Here is an 18201-nt window from a genome sequence, read left to right as displayed (position 1 = left end):
TGGCCTTATCTCTATGTGATTTAAATAGTTTTGGATAGAAACCAAAGTGAATCTATCTCTTCCATGAGACTGTTCCTTCTGTATCTTGCAAAGCTTAAAACTGCTGAGTGCCAAGTAGATTTAACTGAGTGACTGAAATTCATGATTGTGTTCATATTTTAATTTCTTCCTTCCTCATTTTCACTGGAGTAAAGGCTACAGAGATATCAATGCAAAGTAATATACAACTTTATTTTATGTAAAAGCTAGGAAGTGAGTCAAATATATATGATTAATATTAAACATTTACTTAAAATCCCTCACTAAATAACCCTATTATACCATAGGGATAAGATCTGCTTTCTTTTGAAATTGACCTCATCTAACAGAGCAGCTATAACATTAAGGTGCTACATAGTTATCTTAGTTTGAAAATACAAACTATTACATGATTACTGAAGTTCAACAAAAGTATTACTCAAAAGTTAATACCAGTTTTGGCAATGATACTTCTGGACTCCCCAACAAGTGGTTTCAGCTCCGATTCCTTCTTAGAAGGTTCAGAAGATGGAATAGCAGATGATAAAAAATCCATTAAGGACAGTAAAGCTTCCAAATGAAGAACTAAGTCTAAGGATGAAAATGAAACCTAAGATAATGAACAATTAGAGAGGCAGATTTCAGATATAGTAACATTTTTATGTTAAACTTCAACACATACAAATAGCCCAAAAACAGTTCAGTTAAAGGCCTTTTTTCTTTTTTTAAGAAAGAGCTCACTATTATGCTCTTAATCCTTACCATGCAATAAACCAACACTGCCCACTCCCACACTCAACCGAACCGTAATCCTAAACTCCACAGAACTTCATGAGCTTTAAGTAGGGATCCAGGGGATATTACCAGCCTTGGGTAAATCCCCTTACAGATGTTTCCAAGACAGACTATATTTGCTCCAAAGGACCGTGAGAGGGAGTTCCCATCATGGCTCAGTGGAAACGAATCTGACTAGTATCCCTGAGGATGCAGATTCGATCCCTGGCCTTTTTCAGTGGGTTAAGGGAACCGGCGTTGCCATGAGTTGTGGTGTAGGTTGCAGACACGGATCTGGCTACAGCTCCAATTTAAACCCTGGCCTGGGAACCTCCATATGCTATGGGTGCAGCCCTAAAAAAAAAGAAAAAAAAGAAAAAAAAGAAAAAAAAAGGACTGTGAGCAATGTTTGCAACAAGGCATACTTTTTAGTCTTATGCTTAATTTTATTCTAATCCTAAAGCCAATTAACAATTTGAATGTTTAATGCTTCTATCAACAGTATGCCAAATAACCATAGTGAACAAAGTTCTCTTAAAAAAGTATGTTATTTGTGTACTCAACAAAGAAACATTATTTTGTATCTGGGACACACATAGTCTTTTAGGAAATCAAATCAACTTTTGTAATAATTTTATTTCAACTCTATTTCTTTTATCTACAAGATTAGATCTCTTATTACTGCCACCCTTATTCTAATTTTAGAACTCACAATCTCACAACCGAAGACGGCTTTGAATTTAATGTATAACCTACCTAGTCTTAGAGTAAATTAGAAAAGACTTACCTTGAGTCTTTGTTTGGTATTGTCATGAGTGGTTTTAAATTCTGGTCCATCACTGTCCGCCTACAAATAATGGAGGAATAAACCACTGGGTTGCAAACACTAAAAATTCACACAATGAAAAAACATATATATTCTTTACTTTTCAAAGTACGCTATGAAAATACTATATATGTCTTTTATATATTTGTCTTTTAAAGGCAAAGAAGAACATGCCATAAAAGGACGATATAAGCATTTCTCACATTCTACAGAGGCAAAAACTCAAACACCTCATCCTACTTGAGAGGAAATACTAAATCAGAGTAGGGGAAAATGTTAGTGTATCTAGATTAAAATAGATTTTGCCTTGAATTACCATGGAACTTTGTATACTTCCACATATTCAAAAACACAGGGTTAATCCAGAAGATTATTTCAATTATCCAGATGCCTGCATAATTCACTATAATCAACCAGTTTTAGAATGAATGATTTTAAGGGAGAAAACTGAGATATTACATATGGAGGAATTATATAATTTCATATATTCAAATATTAACAAATCCTAGAAATGAAACCAAGTACCTTTGTCAATAACATTTTTAGAAGGTGTTCATTTGTTGCATTAGAAGAGTTAATAATGTGAAGAGGTTCTCCCTTAGAGTCTAGAAGAAAAAAAGAAAAGTTAGATTTATTAAGTCTTAAATATTTCAAATGTATTTAAAAATAGACCAGCCAGTTACATAAATATATGGATGTCAAAACTCAGAGTTGTACACTAAAAAGGGTGAATTTTACTGTATATAAATTATATCTCAATAAAATTGATATAAAAAATTAAACAGGCTCCACAAAAAAAAAAAAAACACAGCAGTGGCCAATTATAACTGCTATAACACTTCATACTATTTATTTGAACAAACGAGAATACATTAAAGAACAAAGTGGAGTTCCTGCTGTAGCTTAGTGGATTAAGAATCTGACTGCAGTGGCTCGGGTCACTTCGGATGCGTAGGTTCAATTCCCGTCCCCTGGCCCTGCACCATGAGCTAAAGGATCTGACATCGCTGTCGCAGCTGCAGTTTGGATCCAATTCCTGGGCCCAGGAACCTCCATATGCCACAGGTACAGCCATTAAAAAAAGAAGGGAAGGGAAGGGAAGAGAAGAGGAAAGAAAAAGCTATAAAATACTTAAACTAGGGATTATTCTCAATGCAAGCTGGCTTTACTTAAAATTACCCTATACAGTTCCTATAAACTTTAAACATCCACAGCAACTTTAAAAGCTGACTTGGTGCAATTTAGAAAGTGAATTAGAAAGGTCGAAGAGACCACAAGGTGATGTTAAATTTTTCCTATGTGTATTTGTTTAATTTTTATTTTTTACAACTATATATTAATGTCATTAAAAACAAATTAAAAACACTAATGTAACTTATAAATAAATTTAAAATTTAAAAAACAAACAGAAAAAGTTACTTCCTAGTAAATTAACTCACCTTTCAAAAAGGGTCCCTGGGGAGTTCCAGTCATGGCTCAGCAGTAATAAACCCAATTAGTATCCATGAGTTCATGGGTTCGATCCCTGGCCTTTTTCAGTGGTGTAGGCTGGCTGCTGTAGGTCTGATTCAACCCCTAGCCTGGGAACTTCCATATGCCACAGGTGCAGCCCTAAAAAGACAAAAGACAAAAAAATAAAATAAAATAAAATAAAAGGCTCTTTTGACTATACCTGGTTATTGCATTTAGGTTCTGATTTCCTAATGTATCAGTTCTCATAGCACAGTTATAATGAAATGCTGCCTTATACATGTACTTTACAGAACTGAAGACATATGCCCCATTTTCTTTTAGATACATCCTACTTTGTGCTAAGTATTTGATACAGACTTACTTTATGATAAATAACTCCACAGATAATGAATTTTTAAATATAAAATTACTCGGTATAAATGTAATGAATTTAACTAAATAATTATGGTAACACCAGTAAATGTGTTTAATACTGATAAAAAGGTAGGAACCATCTGCCTATTACATGCACTATCCTCAGACTATACTTCACACTTACCAGCAAACTCAAAGCATCGCATACTAATTTTTTTTAAGTAAGCTTCAGCAGTCAGGTCATAGGCTTTAATTCTAGCTTCCAGTCCAAGCTGTAGGACATTTAGTTCATGTAAAGGCTTTCCTTTCTTTTCTGTTTTTTCCATCAAAGTAATCACAACCTAGAAAAAGGTACCAGTATTACCACAAACTATTTCACTGATACACATTATAAATAATGAAGGCTGGTCAACAATTTAATAACCATACAGAGTTAACATAATCAAAAAATCCACACGCTGTAAAGATGTTCCCTTCTATATGTGCCCGGAAATCACCTACGGTTATTTACTTTGGAAAGCACACTTACTTGTTCAGACTTTTAAAGCACTGCCACTATATTCTAGACAGTTGTGAAGAGAGAAAAAAAGCTGTCCTACCTAATTTCCAGGAGTCCTAATCTGATGGATGGCATCAGACTAGATCTGAAAATTTGTGAGATAAACAGTCGATTTTTAAACTGCTCCCAAGGCAAGGTTTCTCAGCCTTGGCACCACTGACATCTGGATGATTCTTTCCAGTCGTGAGCAGTCCCATGTGCTATAGGCTGGCAACAATGGCCTCTATCCACAGGTCCCTAGTAGCTTCCTCTTTCTGGATAGTGACTGCTTAGATGTCCTCTTCCTACCATCACTGCCAAAAGCCCCCAGGCACATTTTGAATGGGAGTACTTACAAAATTTTTAATTGATTTCTTGTTTGAGTTCAGAGTCTATGCCTTTTAACTCTGTATCCTTAGCACTTACAACATGAAATGAAGATTTGTTTTGTATGTTAATAGAGAAGAGGAAAAATCCATTTAATCTTTCCTTAAGAATCAATGGATGGGAAACAGATAATGGTAACACAACATTTTTTAAATGTAGATATACTGTGTTTTGTTCTAGTAATGGTTTCTAAAAAATTTGCAAAGAATTTCTCTGTCGCTATTCCCCTTTCTTGCCCTTCCTATATAAAATCAAAAGCAAGCAACATTCCAAATGTCCTAAAATCATTTGAAAAGAATGTTATACAGCATATGGTCATTTTCTCTATGAAATATTATATCCCCCAAATATAACTCATCTTTAACAAACTCTCAAATGTTTAAACATTATTTCTACAAATTACAAATAGCCTATGTAAGATTTTTTTATCCATTTCAATAATCTACAAGTTTACTTAAGTAGAATTAATTCTAAGTACCCATTATTTAATTCACCTCATTTTATAAAAGCAGATGAAAATGACATACCTCTTTGATTTCAAATTTCAGCAGCATATTAACAATGTCTACAGATCTAATTTCTTCCTCTCCAGCTGTTAAAGTGTCTTGTGAAACACGCACATCTTGTTTTAATGTAGAGATTTCAAGTGGCTCTTTAATTTTACCTAAAGATGTTTAAAAGAAAGAAAAACTATGTAAATATGTTTAGAAAATGCACAAATACAACCCTACTCATTGTAGACATAATAAATGCCCCCAAAGATGTTCATGTCCTTATCCCCAGAACCTACGAATACATCAGAGTACAAGGCAAGGTTGAGTTAAGGTTGTGGATGGAATTAAGATTAGTAACCCACTGCCCTTAAAATGAGAAGACTGTCCTAGATTATCTGGGTGGGTCCAGTGTAATGATAAGCATCCTTTAAATGTGTAAGGAGGAGGCAGAAATGTCAGTGTTAGGGTAATGCAGTGTAAGAAAGATTCTACTGGCTATTGCTGGGTTTGAAGTTGCCAGGGACCAAGAACCAAGGGAGGCAGGCACCCTCTACAAGCTGGAAAAGACAAAGAAATGGATTCTCCTTCAGAGCCTCTAGAAGGAACCTTGATTTTAGCTTAGTGAGACTCATTTTGGACTTCTGACTTCCAGAACTGCAAGATAATACATTTGTGTTGTTTTAAGCCATCAAGTTTGTGGTCACTTGTTAACACAATTAGGAAAGTAATTGAGCAAATGAAAAAAAAAAAACAACCCACTATCCCCCCCCCCCAAAAAAAGATGTTTAAAAGAAATACATTCACTTCCATTCACACATCTCTTACATGAGTACTCAACAAGGACTTACACGAGTACTCTGGACTTAATGCAGACATTGAAAATTCACAATCAATAGTACACAGCTCCAACCTTTGGAAAGCTCAAAGTTTATGAAAAGAGACATATACATTTAAAATACAAACAAAATAACCAGGCTAAGCAGGCTGAACATAATCACATTAGATGAATAAATGTTATTAGACACTATGTAAAGTGTACAGAAAGCACAGAACTAGGCATGACATTGTTATGAGGAGGTCAATAATAGGCGTTACCATTCAAGCAGAAATGAAGGATCGCCTCATACAGAGGAGACATTCTAAGAATAAAATAAGAGGCAGTGGACAACCACAGAGAGATAACACATCAAGACAGGTTTGCAAACAAAATGGAGTTTGATAGGGTTAAATTATGAGAAGCATAACAAGAGTTAAGGCTTGATTAATGAAAGTGAGGGGTGTTAAAGCCACTTATGTCATACCAAGAACCAAAAGTAAAACCACATGAATATGACCTTGTCCTGATATTCATACACCCTGAAATGCAATAACATTACTTTCTAAACTGTAATACACAACACTAACAACAGCTATCACTTGCTAAGCGCTTACCTCTGTGTTAGATGCTGCGCTAACAAGTATACATGGACTATCTCATTTATCTTAAAACACTGAGGTAAAAACTTTTTTGTCCTCATTTCATTAGATGAGCAAATTGAGGTCCAGAGAGATTCAGTACCTTGTCTAGTGTTTTCCACATGCGAACCACTGCTGTAAATTATTACCTTGGCAAAAGCAATGAGCAGAGCAAGGTTTTTTAACTATCATCTTATTTCAGCACTGTTCCAAACATAATGTGATCCAGGGAAAATAATTCTAGTAAATATTTTGCTTTTACAAAACAATTCCTGGGATAGGCCAATATTTCTTAAAAAGGAAATAAAAAGCATTGATTACTTTCATAAATGATGTACTAGAATTCATTAAAATTAACGAATTCTAATAACAGAAGAGTCATTAAGAGAATGAAAAGGTAAACCACAGAGAGCGAGAAGGTATTTCTATACAGGTGTATAGCTATAACACATATAACTGGCACAGGACTTCTACCCAGAATGAATAAAGAACGCCTAGACATCAACTGGGAAAAAAGACTACATTTCAAAGATAATAATGGTCAATAGACTTGAATGACCATGTCACAAAAGAGGATATCCAAATGGCCAATAAGCATACGAAAAGATTCTCAATTTTTTTATTTATCAGGAACAAATAAAAACTATAGAGATACTACTACATAAGCCCCCAGATGGCTAAATTTTACAAGACTCACAATACCAAGGAATGATGAGAATGTGAAACAACTGGAACTCTTACACATTGCTGATAAGAAAGTAAACTGGTTCAGCCACTTGAAAAACAATATGTTCAGTATAACCTGGCATAAGCCACAAGAGTATAAGAAACTGAATGTTAGCTAACATCTGGTCCAGTAATTCTACTCCTAGCTATAAATCCAAAAGAAAACAATACATAAATGTGCCAGAAGACTGTACAGTAACATTCACAACAATTTTACTCATGACAGTCGAAAACTGGAAACAGTAATAAAAAGAATTGGTGCTATATATAATAACATGGAGGACTCTCACAAAATGTTGAATGAAAGGAGCAAAAAGTGAAAGAAATAAACTTGATTTCATTTATATGAAATTCAAAAATAGGCCAAACTGATCTATCTATGGTATTACAAATTGGAATGATAGAATTAATTCTGGGTGGATTTGGAGGCAGGGTGGGTGTTTGGTACTGACTGGGAAAGGGCACAGGGAAGCCCTCTAGGGTGCAGGACTAGAAATGTTCTATATCTTAATCACAGGGTTTACACTGGGGTAGCCATATATAAAAATGCACTGAATTGTACACTTAAGATTTCCACACTCTACTATCTGCATTAACATACTGTAAAGAAGATTTTTCTCCTTTGTTTTTGGTGGGTTTTTTTTTTTTTTGAGATATAATTGACTTACACTATTAAATTAATTACAGATTAAAAAGTTTTTTTAAAAAATGAAAAAATACAGTGAGATACTATTTATCTCTTACTAAACTGCCAAAAATTTTAAAATCTGATAATATGCTATGTTAGACAAGGCATAAATGGTTATATGTATATGCATGATTGAATCACACTCTGCTGTACTCCCAAAACTAATACAATATTCTAAGCAAGTATATTCCAATAAACTTAACAATAACAAAAAAAGGCATAGAAAACCTGATGGAACAGAAAATGAGTACAAGTTCTATAGAAGTCAACTGGCAAGATCTGTCAAAGTGTCAAATGAAATTAATTTTTTTAAATGCATTGATTAAATTAATATGTTAATTTTAATAAAAACTAAACACCCTTTAATCTAGCAGTCCTAGTTTTTCCCCTACAAATAAACATGAACATGTAAAAGTGTATGTACAAGCACTTTAATATGAAATGGTAAGACTTAAAGATTGAAAACAACCTGAAATGTCCATCAATAAGGACTTGCTAAATAAATTATGATACTTCAACAGAATTTAGTATCATGCAGCCATTACAAAGAATGAGTCAGATCTATACACAGCATTTATACAGATATTGAATGAACACCAAGATATACTATGTATATGTATACACAAAAAACATCTTAAAAAATAAGTTTGATAGTTACTCTTCAAAGAGTCAATGTATCTAATAATTTAAATTCTCTTTACACTTCTAATGTAGTACACCTTTTTCAGTATCTTTGCTGAGTGGTAATTTACCAATCACTTCAGTTCTTATAGATATACTACTAAGCCTTATTTAAAAATCAGATCAGAGTTCCTGTCATGGCTCAGTGGTTGGCAAATCCGACTGGGAACCATGAGGTTGCGGGTTCGGTCCCTGGCCTTGCTCATTGGGTTAAGGATCCAGCATTGCCATGAGCTGTGGTGTAGGTCGCAGACACGACACGGCTCGGATCTGGCATTGCTGTGGCTCTGGCGGAGGCCAGTGGCTACATCTCCGATTTGACCCCTAGCCTGGGAACCTCCATACGCCGTAGGAGCGGCCCTAGAAAAGGCAAAAGGACAAAAAAAATAAAAAAAATAAAATAAAAATCAGATCAAGTATGCTACACAGCCTCCCACCAACTTGAAATTTTTTCCTACACATGCAAAGTCCGTAATTGTTTCAAGAATTCACCATTAATCTGAAACCCTTCTTTATGGCCTCTCCTAATTCATGCAACTTAAAAATAACCATTTGCTTGCTTAAGAGAAAACTATGGTTTTATTCAACAGGATCTTTATTTGTTTTCTTGGTAATACAAATCTCAGTTTGTAAATATATATTTGTTTACTTCATTTTTACTGAGTGTCTCCCCTACTAACTTGTAAATAGCATGTATTATGCCACCTACTGTCAGCCTCTCACCTGTCTCTTGTACTCTTGGTTCCACTTTATTCAATTCTTCGGTAACCTCACCAAGATTTTCAGCTAGTATTCTAAATAAAAGATTAAGATCTTCTTGATTTAGATTAACCTGTGAAACAATTTTGTTCCAAGAAAAAATAAAGATGTTTCATTTTTAAATAAAGCAATTTTAATATAGGAAATAAATCCTTAGCAACAAAACACTAAGGACAGAATAATCTTAACACTGACTACAAAAATTATATAACCACAATACACTCGCGTATTTCACCGCTTATTTCATGCTAAAAATTTCATTTTTTGGAGTTCCCATTGTGGCTAGCAGTAACAAATCCAACTAGCAACTATGAGGATGAGGGTTCAATCCCTGGCCTCGCTCAATGGGTTAAGGATCCAGCGTTGCCATGAGCTGTGGGGTAGGTTGCAGTTGTGGCTTGGATCTGGTGTTGCTATGGCTGTGGCATAGGCCAGCAGCTGCAGCTCTGATTCAACCCCTAGCCTGGAAACTTCCGTATACCGCAGGTGCGGCCCTAAAAAGACCTCCCCCGGCCCTCCCCCAAGAAAAGGTAAAGAAAAAAAGAAAAAAAATTCATTTTCACAGTTAAGACAATGTTTGGAGAAAAACAATGTGATTTATGTGTCAATATAAGTTCCATCTACTTAACCAAAACGATCCTTAGTGAAAGTTAATAACAATTACAGAAATCAGATAACTTTTTTAAAGAAGTGACAATTTCAGAACACACATAAATTCCACCTTTTTTTTTTCTTTTTCAAGGCTGTACCCATGGCATATTGGATGTTCCCAGGCTAGGTGTTGAACCACAGCCACAGCAATGAGGGATCCAAGCCTCATCTGTGACCTATGCTGCAGCTTGTGGCAATGTCAGATCTTTAACCCACTAGTGAGTCCAGGGATTGAACCTGCATCTTCACAGAGACTATGTCACATTCTTAACTGGCTGAGCCACTTTTAAACAATAATACATTTCAAAGTAATAAAAACACCATCTTCAATATAAGAAACAAAAACAAAAACAGGCATTTCAGGAGTTCTCTTGTGGCATAGAGGATTAAGGATCTGGCATTGTCACTGCAGCGGCCTAGGTCACTGCTATGGTATGAGCTTGATCTCTGGCCCAGGAACTTCCACATACCATGGGTGTGGGGAAAAAAAAAAACAACACAGCCAAACCAAAAAAACAGGCATTTCGCCCAATGATTATCTAAAGAGTACTCAGATATCAGTGTGTATATAATATATAGAATGAGATATAATTACAATATACTAATAAATAATTTACAAACAGATCACTACTAATGTGTACATACAGCAAACTTAAAAGGTAACAGCTAAAGTTTAAATTCTACTGAAAATAATAAGCATGCTTCTAGACATTACACTGAAATTTTTCTTAGAACAGTCAGGAAAAAATTCCATATTTCATTTGAATTTATAATGAGAAGGTCCTGAGAGTCTAAACTTTCAATAACAAAGTTATTTTCACTTATATACTCACATTCATTGACTCGAGATGCCCATTAATTTCCATAACAGGCACCTTGTGGTACCAAGATGCAGCTAGATTCCGATTTACAGACAACTCCAAGTTAATTGGATGCAACAGCTGAATATCAGGATGACAGGTGCCTGGCTGGATCACTGTCCTAATGAAAAATATAATTGATACATATGCATAAATGTAGGGTATAAATGCAACATATCATTAAAAAAACACAAAGTCCAGATTTGCTAAACACTGGTTTGAAACAGTGCTATTTCAGTGTTTTCTAAACTTCATCTAAAACTAATTTAATCTGTAATACATCAGCATTGGCAAATTAAAGTACAGGTTTTCCTTGAAGAACACGGAGGACTAGAGGAAACGACCCCCTGTAACTTAAGAGCCTACCCTTCACACCTGTCTGTGGTTCCTCTGTATGTGAGCTTCCTTTATATATTCAGTTCCTCCACATCAGCAGTTCCAAACAATCATGGATTGTCTAACACTGTACTATTTACCACTGAGGAGTTTCACTGTGGCACAACGGGATTGGCAGTGTCTCTGGAGCATTGAAACATAGGTTCAATCCCAAGCCTGATCCCTAGACCAGGCACAATGGATTAAGGATCCATAGTTGCCACAGCTGTGGCATTGCTCACAATAGCAGCTGAGATCTGATCCCTGACCCGGGAACTCCATATGCTGCAGGGTGGCCAAAAAAGAAAAATACCTGCATTTAAGGAAAATCATGCAGCTCAAAGCCATGTGGTTCAAGGGTCAACTGTGTATGATATACAATTAGCTTTTAAGAACATTTTTTTTCTTTAAACAGAAGATAGGTGAGAAACTGAGTAAATTTTAAAAAGAAATTCCCACTATTGAAGATATGGGAGAAATTATCAATACAGTTGTTCAAGGACTGATATGTGTACTGGTACAGAGATTAAAGAAAAAATGGCAAGACAAAGCAATTTTAAGTTTATGAAGCTCTTCACCAGGATTATTTTCTGGACTTGCCTTATAATCATTCCTTTTTTATTCATGATAATTGAATCTCCCTGAATGTAGTAGAAAATGATTTTAAAATGAATTATGTACACATTTTCAAGGGTCCTCTGGTGTGAATCCTAGGGACACACTATTACTTACACAATATTGCTGCCAAAAACATACAGGCTCAATTAAGGCAGGTGGGATCACTCAGACAAAACTCAGTTAAGAAGCATTCCATGAAATGACTAGACTTTACTCTTCAAAACTGTCCTTGTGAAAGACAAAGAGAGGCTGAAGAATGATTCTGGAATAAATGTCTCAGTACAGCAATCCCCCTCACTAGGATGGGATACAATTAAAAGACAATTTTCCTGGATTGAAGGGAAAATTCTTAGAACTGGTAAAATCTGGATACTGAATGCCTATTAAATAATAGATTTTATATCACTGTTAAATTTCCAGAATTTATTAACTGTGGTATTGTAAGAGGATTAATGTTCTTCTTCTTAGGAGACACATGTTAAAGTATTTACAGCAAAGAGTTAAGATCTCTAGTCTCAAACAGTTTAGCAAAAAATGTTTTAACTTCTACTTACAAAATAAATCTTGGTGATGTAATATACAGGACAGAGACTATAATACTGTATTGTATATCTGAAAGTTACTAAGAGAATAGATCTTAAAAGTTCTCATAACAAGAAAAACAACTTCTGCAAGTGTGTGTGGTGACAGATGTTAAGTACACTTATTATGGTGACCATTTCACAGTACTTACAAATATCAACTCTTTATATCGTATACCTGGAACTAATTTGTCAATTATATCTCAATAAAAATTAAATCTTTAAATTTTAAATATTTTATGTGATAAGTATGTACAAAGAGTCAAAGCAAATGTAAATAATTGGTAAATCTAGGTGAAAAATTTTAGGTGCACTCATGGTACTATTTTTGCAATTTGTCTATAGGACTGAGGATTCTTTTTTTTTTTTTTTGGTTTTTTTGGTTTTTTAGAGCCACAGGTGTGGCATATGGAGGTTCCCAGGCTAGGGATGGAATCTGAGCTGCAGCTGCCAGCCTACACCACAGCCACAGCTACAGCAGAACCAAGCCATGTCTGCGAACTGCACCACAGCTAACAACAATGCTGGATCCTTAACCCACTGAGCAAAGCCAGGGATCAAACCAACATCCTCAGGGATTCCAGTCAGACTCATTTCCACTGTGCCACAGTGGGAACTCCCAAGATTTTTTTTAATTGATTTTAAAAACCTGTGCAATAGCAGTATTCAGAGTATGAATTTCAATGGTCACAAAATTTCATAGACCATATTAAATAATACTTAAATCAATAACTGTTGAAAGAGTATACCTAGAAAGCTTAAGCTTTGTTAGCTGCACATCCATTCTATCAATTACTGGAGGGTCTGAGTAGTCTTCACCAGATACCAGACTGAACTGATTCTGAACTCTGATTAATCCAAGATCTACCACTACTGCATTGGTGGAAACAGAAGATTGTGGAATGATTATAACTGGTGCTTTCAAATCAATATTGATAGAAACACGAAAACTCCTCTGGGCAAGATCTTTCACACTTGTGGCAGCCTTTTCTGCAGCCTGGGCAGTGGCAGCACTCAGAGCCTCTTTGGCTGTCTGGAAATTGTTCAGGAAGCTCTGTGGACACAAAGTATAAAGGGAGAAATTCAAACAGGAGTACAAGCACATCATTACTAACACCATCTGCCTTTTTATTTATTCATTAATTTTTTCCCAATAAATAACTTTCAGTTGAGTCCAATTTTTCTAGAGTTAGGAAGGGATTACTGATTAGCCATCCATCTTTCTGAGCTACTTGACAAGAGATAATTATAATTAGATTGAGGAAAAGTGGGGGGGGGGGGAAACACTTTTAATAGTTTTTGTACTTGAGAATTTGGATTCATTATGTTCTGGCAAAAATAATTCCAGTTCTAGATACTGCTAGGAAAAAATCATTAAATGATTCACACATCAACTGTAAAAGTTTTGACCTCTACCCTAATCCATAAATACCATCAATAATTAAATCAATGAACACCCTAAAATCAAAAGTTTTAAGATGTGCCATCACAATCATCGGTCTGCTTTAAATATTTCTAAGTCAAAAAATTTGGATATAAATAGTGATTTTACCAGAAGTGACATGAGGAATTTATGGAGATAGACAATCTGAATACAGCCAACGTTCAGTGATACCACACCATCCACTTTGGACATGTCAGTATAGGAATCCCCCTCAGTAGCATCTGGATACAAATCCAAGTTAAAATGAAAAACTTCATTTCCCATTATTGACACAGCCTGAAAAGAAGAGATTTGAATGTACTCCATCCAAAGGAAGGACAATGACAAAATAAGATCCCAATTTAAAAGGGTTTATACTTATAATCACTATAGAAACATTTGTCTATCAAAATATATTTCACTGATAGTTTTTAAAATAAAATATATTTTAAAATAAAATCTCACAGTCATCACAAAATATTAATGATTTTCTATCACTTACTTTTTTATGAACTGTCTTAGGATCAACATCTGTGACAATAATATTTTCCAGTCTGGCAAACAGTGACTGTTTTCTTGACTGAAGAGAAAGGAAAGAATCGAGCCCTGAAAAAAAATTATATTACCATAGTTTCTATGGATCTACCACATTAAGATCATAAGATTTTTCTTTCATTGCATAATTTTATTTTGTAGGTGATATTTTTATAAATATAGCTATGCTTTAACTCCCAATTGATAAGTAAGTGCAATAGTAGATATTTGCAGGTTTGGTCCTTGGCCTCACTCAGTGGGTTAAGGATCTGGTGTAGTCATGAGCTGTGGTGGAGGTCACAGATGTAGCTCAGATCTGGTATTGCTGTGACTGGGGTGTAGGCTGGTAGCTGTAGATCCGATTTGACCCCTAGCCTGGGAACCTCTATATGCCGTAGGTGCAGCCCTAAAAAGAAAAGAAAAAAAAAAAAAGCATTAAAAAAAAATTTATCCAGGAGTTCCCATTGTGGATCAGCAGTAACAAACCCAACCAGTATCCATGAGCACATGGGTTTGATACCTGGCCTTGCTCAGTGAGTGGGTCAAGGATCTAGCAATACTGTGGCTGTGGTATAGGCCAGCTTCTGCAGCTCTGATTCAACTCCGAGTCTGGGAACTTCCATATGCCATGGGTGTGGTCCTAAAAAGACATTAATCATCATCATCATCATCATCATCATCATCATCCAAATTTTCAAGCTTCTGACAAATCTGTTACTGCAAACAGATTATCTTGGGATTTTAGTAATCTCTTTATACCTTATATCGTCATTTACATGGAAACTAAAAACTTTCATACATCAAATTCATGATAGTAAATGTACTGCCAGTTTAGAAAAAAAAAAACAAAAACCCTAGTTTTCTTGTTTTTAAGTTCTTCAAGAATTTTACTAAACATGTTCTTCACCTTTACCAGATCACAAAAAGCTGGTGAAAATGGAGTCAGAGAAAAAGTGGGATTCATTTTAACAGCTTTGGCCTATAAGAACCAAATGGGCTTGTAGGTTTTGTTCTTCATTACAAGGCTGTTTGCATTTGTACCAAGATGAAGCATATTCACAGACCTTAACCTGATTTCTGAATTGACACTTATTTCAGCTCATCAACAGCATCCCTACATTGACATTAGTGTCCCTTTCACCTCTGAGACAACTTTCAAAAAGGTCCAAAACACCAGTATGTGTGGTTCAATCTGACCATCATCTACATCTAGAGTTAAGAGGGCATGTGGTCCAATTATATCTTAAAATAATCCAGTTTTCGCAGCTCAGAGGCTTCCATTTGTATATTCTTTAACATTGCAAAAAGAAGCTTATCTTTTAAGCAACTTTTAACATCATGAGAACTTTTACCTTGAATCTTGATTTCAGCAATATTGGTCTTCTCATCACAAACAAAGACACAGAAAGCATTCAACTTAGCAAACAGCTTGAAGTAAATAATGTCACTGTCTTTAGAGGACACAATCACTGCAAATGAACAAAGCAATTCTATCACAGTGAGATTCTAGTGATACATATCATACTAAAGTTTCTCCTCTATATTAAGTGAATCATAGTTCTGATTAAAATAATTATAAAATTCTCAAATTCTGAAAGATTTCAAAATCTTTTTTTTTTGCTTTATATATTCAGTAGTTTGCATTTTCAACAGTGAGATAGTAACTTTTATAAAATAGAAAAACTTAAATAAAAATAAGGACATTTAAACTCTGGAAAGTTAAATAATGTGCTTCTGGTCCCATAGTTTAAGCAACAGAGCTAGGATTTGAACTGAGTTCTTTCTCATCCAAAATCTGGGCTCTTAACCAATTTGATGCTATCCATGCACCTTGGTCCTCATGTCTCTGAGTCCTAACTTCCTTATTTGTAAAATGTTAGGCAAGATTAACCCTCTATGGAGCCCCTTCAGGAGCCACTGAAAGAGGAGAAAGAGCTCAGAATAAATACAGGTGTTCTTCCTTGTAATACCCTCCTAAAGGCATCCCCCACCAATACCAAAATAAGAACAAAAAATGACTTTTTAAAAACAACAGAATTACATTTATCTTACAGAACAAGCACCCAAGTGTGATTTAGTTTGAAGAAAAGAACAAAAGTGGAGAAAATGGTGCATAAATGACTAAGCAGATGGTCTCTCAGAGTCTTCACTTAGCTCTACAATTTGAAAATCCTTACTAACAAGAAACAAAAGTGTTTTTCGTACCTTTCTGCAGAGCTGAATTTTTTTGCTGCTTTTCAGTAGACACTTGCACTTCCTTGGTATCATCCATCTTTTGGCCATCTGATGGAATAATGGTTGTCAGGTAATTAATAGACGAGAGAAGAGCTTGTGTATGCAGCAACAGATTTAAAGATGAAAAAGCCACCTAGAAACATTTAAAAAGAAAATTAGCTTCCCAGGCCAATTATACCAGGAGTCTCCATGATGGACACAAACGACTCCTAACCAGGCTTGCACCACTGCCTGACAGCACCTGAAAGGTAAAGAGAGGAGAAGAAGCCTTACATCCCAGTCTGTAAAGAGGGAATATATGGAGGGCATTGTACTTAAAATTTTTAGGGTTTATATGAGTATCAAAGTAAACTAATTACTCCATTACCCAACTCTAATTATCATGGAGCCTATAATTTGCTTGTCAATATTCAGGATATGCATGGTTTTTTGAATCTTCAACAAACTGTTCATTATGATTATACAAAACATTTGTTAGGACATGAAACTCCAGAATCACCGTATACTACAACTGTGTCGAGAAATGATTTCAAATATGACTTTTTTTTTTTTTTTTGGTCTTTTTGCCTTTTCTAGGGCCGCTCCTGCGGCATACGGAGGTTCTCAGGCTAGGGGTCCAACCAGAGCTGCAGCCGCCAGCCTATGCCAGAGCCACAGCAACGCGGGATCCAAGCCGCATCTGCAACCTACACCACAGCTCACGGCAACGCCAGATCCTTATCCCACTGAGCAAGGCCAGGGATCGAACCTGCAACCTCATGGTTCCTAGTCGGATTTGTTAACCACTGCACCACGACGGGAACTCCCCAAATATGACATTTATGAGATTTAAATACTAAAAATGTACTTGAGAGTGAGTTCTCAATCACTAAATAATCTTTAGCAGTTCTGTGGCACAGCAGAAACAAATCCAACCAGTATCCATAAGGATGCAGGTTCGATCTCTTGCCTTGCTCAGTGGGTCAGGGATCCGGCGTTGCCTTGAGCTGTGGTATAGGTCGCAGATGCAGCTTGGATTCTCCGTTGCTCTAGCTTTGATTAAACCCCTAGTCTGGGAACTTCCATATGCTGCAGGTGCAGCCCTAAAAAGCAAAAAAAAAAAAAAAATCTTCTAGAATCACAATATCTGTCCTAACACTTAAATTAAAACAAAGAATATATAACTTACAGAAAAAAATATTATATTTTTATAATAATAACTCTAGGCAGCAAAACAGAAACACAAATTGCTTTCAAGAATATATGATGTTCTGGAGTTCCCATTGTGGCGCAGTGGTTAATGAATCTGACTAGGAACCATGAGGTTGCGGGTTCGGTCCCTGCCCTTGCTCAGTGGGTTAAGGATCCGGCATTGCCGTGAGCTGTGGTGTAGGTTGCAGATGCGGCTCGGGTCCCACGTTGCTGTGGCTCTGGCATAGGCCGGAGGCTACAGCTCCAATTGGACCCCTAGCCTGGGAACCTCCATATGCCGCAGGATTTGCCCAAGAAACAGCAAAAAGACAAAAAAAAAAAAGGAATATATGATGTTCTAATAGCAAAATAAAAATTTTCTAAAAAAATCATTTTTTTATACAAAAGAACTTCTTTCCATTGCTTCAAAACACTAAGTGGATATAAAATTATAAAAAGGAAGATTTGATATTCAACAGATTCTCCCACTTCTCAAAAGTACAGTCTGAAACTCATTTCTCTCATTTTCTTTTTACTGTCTCCCCAAATAACTTGCCTCTTCTTCTACCTGACTACCTTAG

General features: G+C 35.6%; 1 protein-coding gene across 3 annotated transcripts in view; it reads right to left on the bottom strand.

The window, feature by feature from the left end:
• VPS13C (vacuolar protein sorting 13 homolog C) overlaps window positions 1-18201 on the bottom strand; it is a 173707-nt gene that overhangs the window by 78082 nt on the left and 77424 nt on the right. For all 3 annotated transcript variants that reach the window (XM_047766197.1, XM_047766199.1, XM_047766200.1), the window contains 12 exons: window positions 16421-16583; window positions 15568-15684; window positions 14184-14287; window positions 13811-13978; window positions 13008-13312; window positions 10658-10805; window positions 9138-9246; window positions 4898-5034; window positions 3630-3786; window positions 2144-2223; window positions 1580-1639; window positions 472-628 (listed from right to left, as the gene is read on the bottom strand). In XM_047766197.1, the coding sequence (XP_047622153.1) occupies window positions 472-628; window positions 1580-1639; window positions 2144-2223; window positions 3630-3786; window positions 4898-5034; window positions 9138-9246; window positions 10658-10805; window positions 13008-13312; window positions 13811-13978; window positions 14184-14287; window positions 15568-15684; window positions 16421-16583 (1705 nt within the window). The remainder of the gene's footprint in view (window positions 1-471; window positions 629-1579; window positions 1640-2143; window positions 2224-3629; window positions 3787-4897; window positions 5035-9137; window positions 9247-10657; window positions 10806-13007; window positions 13313-13810; window positions 13979-14183; window positions 14288-15567; window positions 15685-16420; window positions 16584-18201) is intronic.

The sequence above is a fragment of the Phacochoerus africanus genome, chromosome 2 (genome assembly GCF_016906955.1).
Source record: "Phacochoerus africanus isolate WHEZ1 chromosome 2, ROS_Pafr_v1, whole genome shotgun sequence".
In the NCBI taxonomy this organism is placed as follows: domain Eukaryota; kingdom Metazoa; phylum Chordata; class Mammalia; order Artiodactyla; family Suidae; genus Phacochoerus; species Phacochoerus africanus.
Note: the sequence above shows the minus strand (reverse complement) of the source record. Positions and strands in the feature narration are given on the sequence as shown.